The following is a 13,443-nucleotide window of genomic DNA, read 5'->3' as shown; positions in this document are numbered from 1 at the left end:
CTTTTTTAATTGTTTTTTTTAAATTTATTTTATTAAACTTTCCCCTCAATGGTGGATCCGTTTACCCACCACCAGTCCAACCAAAGCCCTGAAGAAATATTTTTAAAATTTGCTTTAAAAAAATTACTTCCGAATTTTCACTACCCCTACGATACACTTGCCTTTCTCTATCTGTCTTTATAGTATGCTATGCAAATACTTTTATGCTACTCTTCGCTCTTAGMCTTTCTTATATTCATATTCTTATACATGTTATTAAAATATTTTATAAGTTTTTAAATATGTACGTTCTTACATATTGAACTAATTCATTATTCTATAGCGCTCTGTACTGTACTACAACTACTACAAAACATTACTTTAAATACTATTCAAGATATTATTAAGTCATTTATTTAAAAAGCAAATATATTGATTCAAAAACCAAACAAAAAAAATTCATGATTTTAATAAATGAAAATTTTCAAAAATTCTTTTCTCCAAATCTATACCCCACACTTGCCAAAACTGTAACGATTCGTACCAAATTGAAACTGTTGTTCCCGTTATGAAACAATTTGTTTTCCATTTATAAACTACTACTGTTACCCGTTAAACCGTTTACCGTTATCGTTATCGTTCACACGTTGTAACATATAAAGCCATCCATCCAAAGTCAAAGTGGTCGTCGTCAGAGCTGGATTGATCAGAGGGTCAAAATTCAGACACGCAAATTTAGCATCAAAGTTAGTCTTCACCATAATTGAGTATCACATAAATTTTTCTACTTAACTTAATTTCGAAATTTTCTTATAATGAAATTTTTAAATTTTACAAAACCCAAAAAAATATTATTATTATAATTATTATTATATTTATTATGGTTATAGATATTAGCGATTTTATTGAAAATTAATTACAATTCGCTTTTACTAATCGCATTCTGTATAAGTTGCTTAACCCAAAACACTTTTGATAATTATAAAAAATTAGTAAAGCTTCTAATTGACATGAATTTATGAAAAAAGTAGCTTTAAATTTTGTTTTTCTGAATTGGCCTGTTGTTACATAACTTTTGTTTGACATTAGCAATTTGCAAAGTAGCCAAAATTAGAACCAAAGATCTTTAGTACAACTCAGCGATTCTTAAACTAACAATAACACCAAATAGAAATCACTTTAACACCACTTAGCCTTGGGGTAATTTTGCATCTTATTAGYAGTACAAGTTTTCGCTATAAATCTCGTCTTAGAGAAGTAAAATTATGCTTAAATTGTACAGTTGTAAATAGTTAACTGCATGTGACTTAATGTTTAAGATATTGCACAGTGTTTTATTTTGTAATATTTTTATATCAAAAAAGGAGTTGCATGATTTTATTTCCCTCTGTCATTGTCAAATTTAGTGATTAAATCGAAATATGTTAATATATGTAACTTTTATGCTAAGGTAACTAGTATTCATTAATAAAAAGTTAAAGAACGAATTGGAATCGGAACACAATTTTAATTTAAAAGTTATTAACGCTACAAATACGCCTTGAAATATTAAAGAAGTTTTTAAGTTAAAAGAACGAAGTGGAGTCGAAACAGTTTTTTTATAATTCTTTGTTTAGGTATACAGATATTTATGTTATAACATATTATACATAATATAAAATAATCTTCAATTTGCTACATTTTAGCACTTACAAATATTGTGACATAAACAATTTGAAATCGAAACACTATAAAATCGAATAATTGCTTGTGAAGTATATTTTTTAACTATATTCAGCTATATTTATAACCCAGTTCAAAAATGTTTGAGAAGAACGTTAACAAAAGTAAAGGAACGAGGTGGAATCGAAACATTTTTTTATAATTTTGTGTTTCATTGTATATAAAAGATGTTATAGTATAAAAGAAAATTATACTTACTACATTTAAGCACTTACAAATATTGTGAAATAAACATAATGAAATKGAAACACTATAAAATCAAATATTTGCCTACGTAAAGTAATTTTTTTTTTATTATCATCAACTAAACTTAAAATACCCTTCAAACATTTTTTAGAGGAACGTTAGCAAAGGTGAAGGAACGAAGTGGAATCGAAACGGTTTTTATAATTGTTTATATACATAGGTAGTAAATATTTATATATATTAAAAGTCAGTAATTTTGTGGTAACTGCATAATGAAAGTTAAAATAATGCCAAAGGAATTAAATTGCAACACCGTGAACTCAAATATTTGTTATCAGCACAAAAAGTTCCTTAACTCTCTAAACTAAACCAAACCGAAGAACTTTAGCAAAAATTTAAAGAACGAAGTGGAATAGAACCAATTTTTAAGTAAATGCTATTAAAGCAAAAATGTGCCTTAAAATGTCTGGGTAAAATAATTGTAAAGTAATGAAAGGAAATGGAATCGAAACAGTTAAGTATAATTTTTGTTTGTTTATGAAAGCATTTTTCGTCTAAGAAAATTTTTAATAATACATATGCATTAAAATTTTTTTTTTATTTAAATATTATAATATGTAAAGTGGAACGAAATGGTATGAGAACAAACAAATTTAATAAATTTTTTGGTAAAAAAAATTACTTGTAGGTGTACACAATTTTGGTTTGACCACTTTTTTAATTAAATATAGCGAGTAACGAAGTGGAAATGGGACAAAATATTTTTTATATTTTTTTACTTAATTTTTATTAGTAAAAAGTATTTGTATGCTATTAGGAACGATTTGAAAACGAAACAATCTAATCGCTTTAATCAAAAATATGTACTGCAGTTAAGTACACCTACACCACAAAAATGTATTTAATATCTGCTTTAATAGGCAGATAACTAACCTGCCATTTTCACTCAACAAACTATTAGCATACAGCCACACATACTCATATCGGTGTAGTCCATCACTATCGTGTTTGTACTTAAGTAAGCTTCATACAAAAGCGGCTTAAATTTAATTAAAACCACACAAGCCATTTTACAAACTCGCCAGCGACGCCCACAATTAATTGCAACGATTTAATGTACTCCCGCTTGGTGCCACAAACACACACACMCACACCTTATATAAACAATGCATATGCTCACGTGTGAAGCATGACTAAAAGCATATGAAGCTCAATATACAACAACAATAAGGGGCATAAGCTCATATTTGCAAGCGCATTTATACATATGTTCGATGAATGTATGTGTGTGCGAGTGTTTTGAAGGTAAATTGGTCAATTGATCCGGCGAAACAGGCACACACACACACACTTATATGTATGTGTGAGCGTTTATATATTTSTGCATATGTGTATGTAAATATCGGACAACCGCTAGCTGGAGGCAAGCTAAGACAAAAGGCCCATTCGCTACCACCACCAAAGGCTGCAGGTGACTGTTAAAGCACATACACTCACTCACACTCTGTCAGTGACAGGAAATTGATGCTAATCGATTTAAAGCTGCTTGCCTTGGCATTTGCCATCACCTTAGTGCCTTTGCTGTGTGGGAAGAGCTGCTCAGCAAATATTCACAAATTAACACGTACTAGTGGGATGCTATCTACTGTGCTGCTAATAACGTGATTACTTATACCGTTTTTTTTTTTTTTTTTTTTTTTTTTTTTTTTTTTTTTTTTTTTTTTTTTTTTTTTTTTTTTTTTTTTTTTTTTTTTTTTTGCGCAGCTTTTCTATTTCATCCTCACACACTCTCTTTATCTCTCTATCTCTATATCATTTGCTTACGACCGTCTGTTTGTGGTATTATCAGCGCTTGAGTAGCAATTTTTCGAAACGTTTATGTTTGATGGCGTGTCTACTAATCTATACACGGCTGTCATTTACAATTGCTGCCAGAATTTCTTTTAGATATGTCAGCGCAAATTAGGCTCAACATTAGGCAGCGTAGACTCGCTCATCAATTACAGATATATGAAATCGTTTTTCTTTTTTTATTATTTTTGTTTGCTTTTGCTGACGAAAGATGTTAGAATGAAGATTAGAATGAAGAAAGGAAAAAATGATATAAGCCCTTAGAATACGTTATATATGCATGAGAKAAAAATATTACTAAAGTAAAAATAAATACCTATATTACATATAAATATATGCCAGCATTGCTGAAGGTCACGTGATTTGGCTAGCATCTGTATTTKTTGGCGCTGACAGCTATAAATCTTCAATTTCGCGTTTAAATCCTTGCTGCGAAGGGTAGTGGAAAGAAAATGTAAAAAAAAATCAATTGAACTTTGACACAAATGTACATACTTACGAACAAACATATAACTGTGCCTTTGTTTGAGTAAATGTATACATAAATATATCCAGCAGCACAKTTAGCGCCTGCTAGTCTGTGTAATTGCAAAGGCAAGCCACAGGAATGGCCCAATGGCCTTGTCGAGCTTCCAAGAAGACAGAAAAAACATGTACACATATAAGCAGCTGCAAACCTAATTTTCTGCTCAAATATATGTACATACAAATCTGTGTATGTTTGTAGGTATATACATACATATGTATGGATGTATGCGAACTAGTCAACAAAAAATTACCGTTTATAACTGTGTCTTAGTATGTATGAATGTATATATATATTTGAACATATTTGAACGCGCCGAACAGAACACGCCAAATAATCCGGCAAATGGAAGAAATCGAAGCAAAAGTCCGTTTKACTATTGCTTTGCTATTAAAACTGCAAACGGCTTGGTGAGGATTAGATGAAATTCGTTCGGCACACAATTTTAAACATGTAAAGGTSTACAATATTTTCTGCAAATGCTGTTTAAATATATAATGAGGAACGAAATGGAATCAAAACAAAAGGTTTTTCGCGAGGAAAAAATAACTAAGAAATATACGAAAAAACTATATGGAAACAGAGCGTGGAACGAAATGGAATCGGAACAAAACTGTATACGCTATTTCTTAGACGAAACGATTCACCTAGCGAAGAACCGTAAAAATATAAATTAAATTAAATATAATACGGAACGAAATGGGATCGGAACAAAATATTTTTGTTAGGATTTTTATAAAAATATTTTGTTCCGATCCCCATCAAAAAGGCTTTTGTGACATAAAACATAACTAAGCGATATAGGGAAGAAGCTATTTGAAAATTTTAGCTATTTGAGCGCGGAACGAAATGGTATCGGGACACAACTTCTGAACACTTTTTTTTAGCTTGTTATGAAAATCAACAAAAACTCGTTACCCAGTAAAATATGGAATGAAATGGAACTGAAACAAACTAGTTAAACATGATTTTTATAACAAAAAATCAATATTTACATAGGAAAATGTGAAAGACAAGTTTTGGRAACAGAGCAAAGCAATTAATATGAAAGAAGTTATGAACAAAACGAATTTTATAGCAAACAGTTACAAAATTTTTATTAATAAATAAAATATTTTAAATTTCATTCAATCAATAAAGACTTGAAACAATTTTTAAATCCTTTGATGCAAATCTGATCAGCTTCACTGCTGTACTAAAAATGAATATTTCAAACAATTGATATATTTTCCAATATTGACTGCTATATTTCGCCATACTATCAAATAAAACCTCAATGGTATGAATTTTAAAATATCATTGAAACGGTAAATAGATCAGCATAGAATTATGGTTATTTTGAGTTTTAAAAGTTAAGTTTTTTACTATTTATATACTATTACATATTCGAGTAAAAATCTAACAATGAAAAAACATAAACTTTCAGAAACAATATGGAACTGTAGCATGAACAAATCTTTTTTTTTCTACTTTTCATACAACACATCTCTTGGTAATGTTATTAAGCATTACTGAGGGCTAAGGAATGAAAATTAAACAAATTAAGGAAACCAATAGAAAAAATATGGAATTGGAAYATAATTATTTATTATTTTTATGCGTTTCACACAATTCAACTGTTGATAGTTTTATTAAGCTTTGAAAGGCTGAAAGGCAGGTGAAACAATTTAAAAAATTTTCCAAACGTTATGGAATTGGAACAAAATAATTCTAATTCTTAAACTTTTATTACAACACATCATGATAATGTTTTTAAGAAATAGATAAAATTAACTATTGTACATATTGTTATTATTATTTAAAACGTATTGAAGTTAATGGAAGGAGATAATAGTTTTATAGATCGAAAAAAAAACCAAATCAGAGGCAGAACGATTTTGAATTGGAACAAAAAAAAATTATATTTCCGTATTTTATTTGCAATGATTATGATTAAGATAATTAGAAACAACACCAAGTAGAAAAGGAACGATTTGAAATTGCAACAAAATTTGGAAATGAAACGCCACATGATGTTTATAAATATTATCTAAAACAAATTGAGTGGAACGAAGAAGGTAACCGTTCTATAGATTGAAATAAAACCAAATCAGAGACGGAACGTTTTGAAATTGGAACGAAAATTATTTTATTTTTACTTAATTTGTTTGCAACATCCTACATTCACGTAATTTATGGTTGGCATTTATGCTAATATTTACTGTGATACAGTATGGAATTGAAACACCACAGACTGCATCGTAGTAGTATACCATTTTAATCAATGTCATTTAAATCGTATTAACCAGTAGCCGAGAAAGGAAATCATTTACCACCATCATTTACTACCTTAATAAGGTTTCAGATTTCCAATCGAATGTAAGATATTGTGCAATATTATTGTTTGCAGTTATAAAAGTTTTCCTTGTACATGTTAAATAATGGAAATTGAAATATTTGACAAATCTGAATTCATTTACTCTATATTACTGTGCCACATTCTTTATTTGAAGAAAAAAATTACTCTAAGCAGCGCTCAAATCTATACATACCAATATACCGTTATAGCAATTTTCAGGAAATAAATACCACCACTGCGCGGTCGCCTAAATCATATACGTATATATATTATATAAACAATATATCAATACTTTCAGCACCACAAACCGAATGCCCTTGATACCAAAATGATTACCCCGRCATACTGAAACAGGCAACAACAATAAAAGCAACAAATTTTCCATTTCGCCAAATAACTTGGCTTGAACAAGTAAAGTGAAGAATAGCAGTCACTATGCACACAAACGGCGCCACAGTGTCGAAGCAATGATTCAGCAGCGTTGCCAACTACTCAAGCAGAGTAATCAGCAGCGGGCAACCAATAAAGTTACTGGTCCAGCGCACGAAATAAACACACATATATATTTGTGTGTGGTGTGTGTGTGTGTGTTGATGTATGTTAGCAGCCATCCACCCACCGTTGAGCTACCATTAGTAGCGAAAATCAATCAGCGTWGTCATCAATTTACCTTTTGCCTGCCCCACTGTGTACACAAAAGTTGCAGTGTTWGTAGTAGTGTATGCATGTACGCTTGAGTTTGTTTAGGAAAATAGCACATCTAACAAAGATTTGGCAGCTTTACACTGCTACTTGCAATTTCACTTCCTTACCGGCATAATACTCACATGTATGTATATCTATATCTATATATATGTGTGTGTATGTGTGTTTGCGGCGGCGGTGTGATTTTAGGTATTTATATACCGACGTTCATCAAGAAATGTTTGCGTAGAAAGGTTCAACGTCTGTGGGATATACAATTCAATCAGTTTGATTTTCATTTCATAAGATTTATGAGTGGAAATTTTGAAAGTAGGCCATACAAACAGGCTGAGGTACATATTTACATGCGTTTTATTACTGCAAACGAGCTCAAGTCAGCCAAACAATTGACCTCTGCYATATTCAAAAACTATGTTGGCGCAAATGCACATACACTTGCCTCTACTTTTAACTGTTCACACTCAAAACTAAAGCAATCAATTTTCACATACATATGAAGAAACCTTTTGCCCCAGCAGTCACTTGATAAATGTTTGACATATCGAATGGCGAGAGCCTGAGGGCCTTCAGGCTTACTAAAATGAAAAAAACGATAAATTTTTCTGTAAAAACAATAAAAATAAGTTGCTTTCGGTGGTACCAAATCTATAACACCACTCACAGATGCTTTAAGTAGAAAGGGTAKTAAAAAATCTGTACCGCGATTTTGATCGCTCATCGATAAGTAGTGATCCGCTCTAAATGATTTCATACAAAACTGTTCCGGCGCCTTAAATAATAATCCTTGTCAAAATTCGTGCAGATTTATTCTCAAATAAATTAGGTTTCCATGGAAGAACTTGATTCTSATCGATCAGTTTGTATGACTAATCCTTACAATTTTTTCAGAATTTGTAGCATTGCCTGGAATAACATATTAATATATAACAAATTTCAAATATACAAATTTCGTGACGATATCATGTCAAAAATAAAAGGTCTCCATACGAAGACTTGTCTTTCACCGATCTATTTTTATGTCCGATCCGATCTTAACAATTCTATCAGAAATTGTAGTATTAACTCGAACATTAATATAGAAGAAATTTCGTGAAGATATTATTTCAAAGAAAACAATTTTGCAAACAAGAACAAGATTTTATATAAAAGTTTGTATAACAGCTATATGCTATACGTAATCGATCTGAACAATATATTCAGAAATTATAGCGCTGTCTTAGATAATAAACTGTACCAAATTTCATGAGTATATAATATGAAATAGCAAATTTATCCATACAAAAACTTAATTTTAATCAGTCAGTTTGTATGACAWTTATATGCCATAATGGTTCGATACCGGCTGTTCCAAATGAGCAGCTTCAGTCTGATTTCTGAAAAACTGAGTGACAAATTCTGACATATTCTGGTTAAAGTTGTAGGGTCTCAGCAGTTTCCACCCTCTTCAGGTTATAAAAAGCAAACAATAAACAAAAACTTATCACCTTTCATATACATACAAGCATTTAAAATGTTACTCCACACATTTAGTGTACATATTTTCATATGTAAACACTTTAGTTCATTGATATGCTTGCGCTATTTCTGAGAAAATCTGTGAAAGCCAATGAATTTCAATTCATTGGGGGAAAATTAAGTTAAAAATTATTGAAGGCAGACAGCGCTAACGACAGCTGCAGCAAAACATTTACACATTTATGTATACAAATATCATACACATATATCACATATAGATGTGCTTATGCATATMCGGTTAGCTGTGAGGGGAACTTGTAAAATTTATAGCACTTTATCGCACCCTCAAGGCATTTAAAGGGACGCAGTTGAACGGGTTGACGGTTGTATATATCTGTACGTATATATGTATCAATTTCAATAAATGGCAGCTTAAATATAGGGAAAAGCATTGATACAATAGCAGCGCAACGGTGTGTTAATTGTAGGAAACGGAAACAGATTATAAGAGAATCTTTGTAATTGATAATTGATTTAAGGCAATTAATTGAAAGTGGTGGTAAAAGCAATTTATTAATACCCTTGATAGTAGGCTGCAGATAAGCAATGTTAGTAATTGAAATTTAAGCATACAAAATACCAATATAAGCTATAAATAAGATACAGCCATAACATTACTCAAATAGCATTCACGACTTCTTTTGCAGGGATGAATTTGGTGAACACACTTTTCGAGCACTTTTTTAACTAAATTCAGTCCTATAGTATGTCAGCAACAGCACGTTCAATACGGACTTCTAAAGCTTGTAGAGAGTCTGGTTTATTGCTATGATCAATGAGTTCAAGTAACCTCACAAGAGTTAGTCTAATGATATTATATTAAATCATGATTCATCATTGAAGGCCATTCAATGTGACATTTTATTGAAGCAATCGAATCTCCAAACTTTTACCGCAATAATTCGGTTGTTGCACGTGCTGTGCGGCACGTAGACCCGTCTGGTTGGAAAACGATGTTGTCAAGATCWATTTCTTCCAATTGCGGCCATAAAAATTTGTTTTTCATCGATCCATACCGCTTTCCATTAACTGTAACGGTATCACCAACTTCATTTCAAAAGAAGTGCGCACCGATGTCTCCATCAATCCAAAATCCACACAAAACTGTCAATTTAGGTGAAAATAACTATATAATATTATTGTAAATTGTTCATGAATAATTTGTGAATTAACGAAACGTTTTGGAAATGAAACACTATGCTTAAGCCAGATATAAACTGTTTATAAATCATTTTCGTGGGATTACATTGATTTAAGAGCAGGAACGTTTTGGAAATGGAACACTATTAGTTRGTCTTAAAATAAAAATTACATCATTTTGAGTTTACTATAAAATTTTATTTTTTAGCGCATGGAACTAAGTGAAAGTGAAACACTTTTTCCAAATATCGAAAATGTTTTTGTATCAAAAAATTTCAATAAGCTTTGAAAAATCTCTCACCCACTAGAGTATATATTGAAACAAAAGGAAAATGAAACATATTATTACTGAGCTTACAGTCGGTTAAKTTAAAATTACTTAACATTATTATATGAAACAAAATAGAATTGGAGCTAAACTTTCGGCAAAACCCAAAATTTATCTTCAGCAGTTAATATAATTGAGTCCATTTAAAATATGAATCTAATAATTTTAATGTAAAGAACAAAATGGAAATGGACYATTAATTTAGAAATAAAACAATTTTGAGAACATTGTCATCTAAAAAACTGTTTGAAAATAAAATTCAACTTAAACTTTAACATTACAATTTTCTTAACAATATTATAGGRAACAAAATGGAATTGGAACTTAGTTTTCGAAAAACCGTATTTTACGACATATGTTTAGACAAATGTCTAAAACCATTAAAACAAAAGTTTAATAATATTTTTTGCGGAACAAAATGGAAATGAAACATTTTTTAAAAATTAAAAAACAGCTGTTCAAAAATTTTACATAAAATTTAAGCTTAAAATTTTCATATTTCGCATAATATTGTTATGTGGAACAAATTGAAAATGAAACGTTTTTATATATATAAACAACTGTTCAAAAATTTAAAAAATTAACTAAAAATTTAACTTTAATGATGTTTAATGATATGTATATGAAACGAAATGGAATTGGAACCTAATTTTTGCAAAATCTTGTGTTGGAATTCTATCTTCGAAATCACTTTTCCAATCAAGTTAAGCCAATTCACGCGCAAAAATTTAAAAATTGCATGAAACCAGTGCGAGAGGTAAACCTTTGTGCCCATAAAACAATGACAATGAAATGCACCTTCACATCTGAGCAGAAATGCATATTGTCGAAAATACTATAGCGAGCACAAATGCACGCATTCCCATACATACTTGCGCATATGATTGACAATGACGGCTGTTAATATATTCATATGCAATGGCATGCCAGCGGYAGCAACAGCGAGGGCGACACTTGTCACCAGGGAATTAGACAGGAGAAAAAAGTCGTATTTTTGAATGTCATCAYAAGTGAAATGAAATTCGAATTCCGAATGTTAGACGCGGTTGGCGTTGAAGCATTTACAGCAACACTTATGCGCACGTTAGCTGCTGTTGCTGCTGCTGCTGTGACTCAACATGGGACTTTTCGTATTCGTACATGCATAAATGCCAATGCCAGGCGCAARCTTGTTTGCTCAACACATGCGTTGGCACTCCTAGACTGCGCCTTCCCATAAACGCATGCAAATGTGTGTATTGACGCATTACGAATGCACAGACAGACATGCGCACAAATACAATACATACATATCTATCTTCTGTACTAATGACCTTCGCGTCCGTTGGCTGCTGACGTTGCCTTTGGCTAAATCGAGTGGCAGATTTGCGCCAAAAGACACTTAAGTAGCTTAAATTATTAAAATGGAATTTAAGTTGGGCAACAAGAAATGTCAAGTAAATATTAGAAATAAATTCAGTGTAGTTATGCTTCGTTGGTAAGTGCGTATGTCTGCTTGTTAAGTATGACAGCGTGGCAAATTGAAAATGTAATAGTGAAAAATGAAAATTGATTCAACAAAAAACGATGGAAAATKTATGTTCGTGCGCTGCTTAAGTTGCTTATGAATAATTTATTGTAATTGGATAATTTATTTATTTACAATGAGTATGACATTATCAAACAACATATGACGTTTATTTCCATTTAAACATAGCAGTGAAAAATTAATTATTGATAAGAAAAATGTGTGTATTTATAACAACGCAAGCAATTTTCTTGACTGACTTTCAGGAAAAAAATTCACTTAACATTTTTATAAAAGGAATATATAGTACATTTGAAATTTGTGCGTACTAAAAATAGTAAATAAACTTAAATCCGAGTCGTGTATGTACATAAAAACTTAAAAATTTTCAACCATACTTGCACTAGCTCGCTTAGATCAGTATGCRATGATCTGGAAAACTTTACTCTTATATTTTCATAAAGACTTTTATGCTCTCAGAGGCATTTATACACCTCACTATTTAGGTAAGTCAAAAAAAAAACAATCTATAAACAACAACAAATTCCAAATAAGTTTTACCTATCGGCATGTAAAAAAAAAGTTACGTATACGCTCTGTGTCATACTTTACAAAGCCACGAAGTTACGTATACGCCGTGTACRGGTCGTATTAAAGCAAATAACTTCCAACAACAAAATCGTAATACGTATTACATATCGACATGTATGAAAGTTACGTATACGCCCAGCCTTATACTTTACCAAGCCACGTARAAGTTACGTATACGCCGTGTACGGCTCGTATTAAAGCAAATATCTTCAAAATTTATGTACGAATTTTTGTCAGCTGCATTATCTCACAAAAGTCTACGAATAGATAGTGGAAACTAATGCAAATWATATTAAAACTTTTACATAGCGACAACAACAGCAACATAGTAAAAGTAGATTCACCACAACGATAGCAAATACTTTGTGGCCTGTGAATTACAGTGTTGAACTAAAAATGCAAGAATAAAAGAGCAAGCATTTTAAGCGCTCATGCTGAATGCACTCAATTGTGAAAATTCGTATGATTTCSTCAGCATTTGTGCGGCATTCGAGTGTGAAGGATAATAATGTGGCAGCAGCAGACGTTGCAGCCAGCAGCGAATGCGCGTAAGCTGATGTCCTTCATTAGTGGGCAATCAGTTGACTATATTTTAGCTGTTTTAATCTTCAGCGGGATGCAGTTTACCTTCTGCTACGCTGATTTCYTTTATTTATTTTGGGCGAATAGTAAGAGTTTGAGAATTGCCGAAATTCGRAAGTAAACTTTTTTTAGTTTTTGTGGGAATTGCCAAAGTTTTGGGCGAGATTAATGTAATATTTTGGTAGTAGATTGTCTTATTGGACATTTAGTGATTGAAAATTGATAAGAATTGGTTTCAGTTTGTGTAGTACTGAGGTTAGGAGATCGAAGACACTTGTAGTTGTTCAATGAAATGTAAATTTGGTAAACAAAAAATAATAATAATTAAATGAAAATAAGATATTAGGGTAAAACAACTAATTTTTTTTTTTTGCAATTATTTATATACATATGTATATTTTTATGTAAAAAATGTTTCGATTCTACTGCACTAAAGAAGCAGCAACAACCCAAATATATTCATAGAAATAATT

The 13,443-nt window shown here is 31.1% G+C and overlaps 1 protein-coding gene across 1 annotated transcript in view; it reads left to right on the top strand.

Annotated features, from left to right (window-relative positions):
- Positions 1-13,443, top strand: part of LOC108972330 (sodium/potassium/calcium exchanger Nckx30C-like) — a 36,095-nt gene that overhangs the window by 17,476 nt on the left and 5,176 nt on the right. Inside the window, exon 3 of the mRNA XM_018938868.1 lies at positions 642-725. Within this exon, the coding sequence (XP_018794413.1) occupies positions 642-725 (84 nt within the window). The remainder of the gene's footprint in view (positions 1-641; positions 726-13,443) is intronic.

This window comes from Bactrocera latifrons, unplaced genomic scaffold, assembly GCF_001853355.1.
Source record: "Bactrocera latifrons isolate USDA-ARS-PBARC rearing strain unplaced genomic scaffold, ASM185335v1 scaffold_393, whole genome shotgun sequence".
Taxonomy (NCBI): domain Eukaryota; kingdom Metazoa; phylum Arthropoda; class Insecta; order Diptera; family Tephritidae; genus Bactrocera; species Bactrocera latifrons.
Note: the sequence above shows the minus strand (reverse complement) of the source record. Positions and strands in the feature narration are given on the sequence as shown.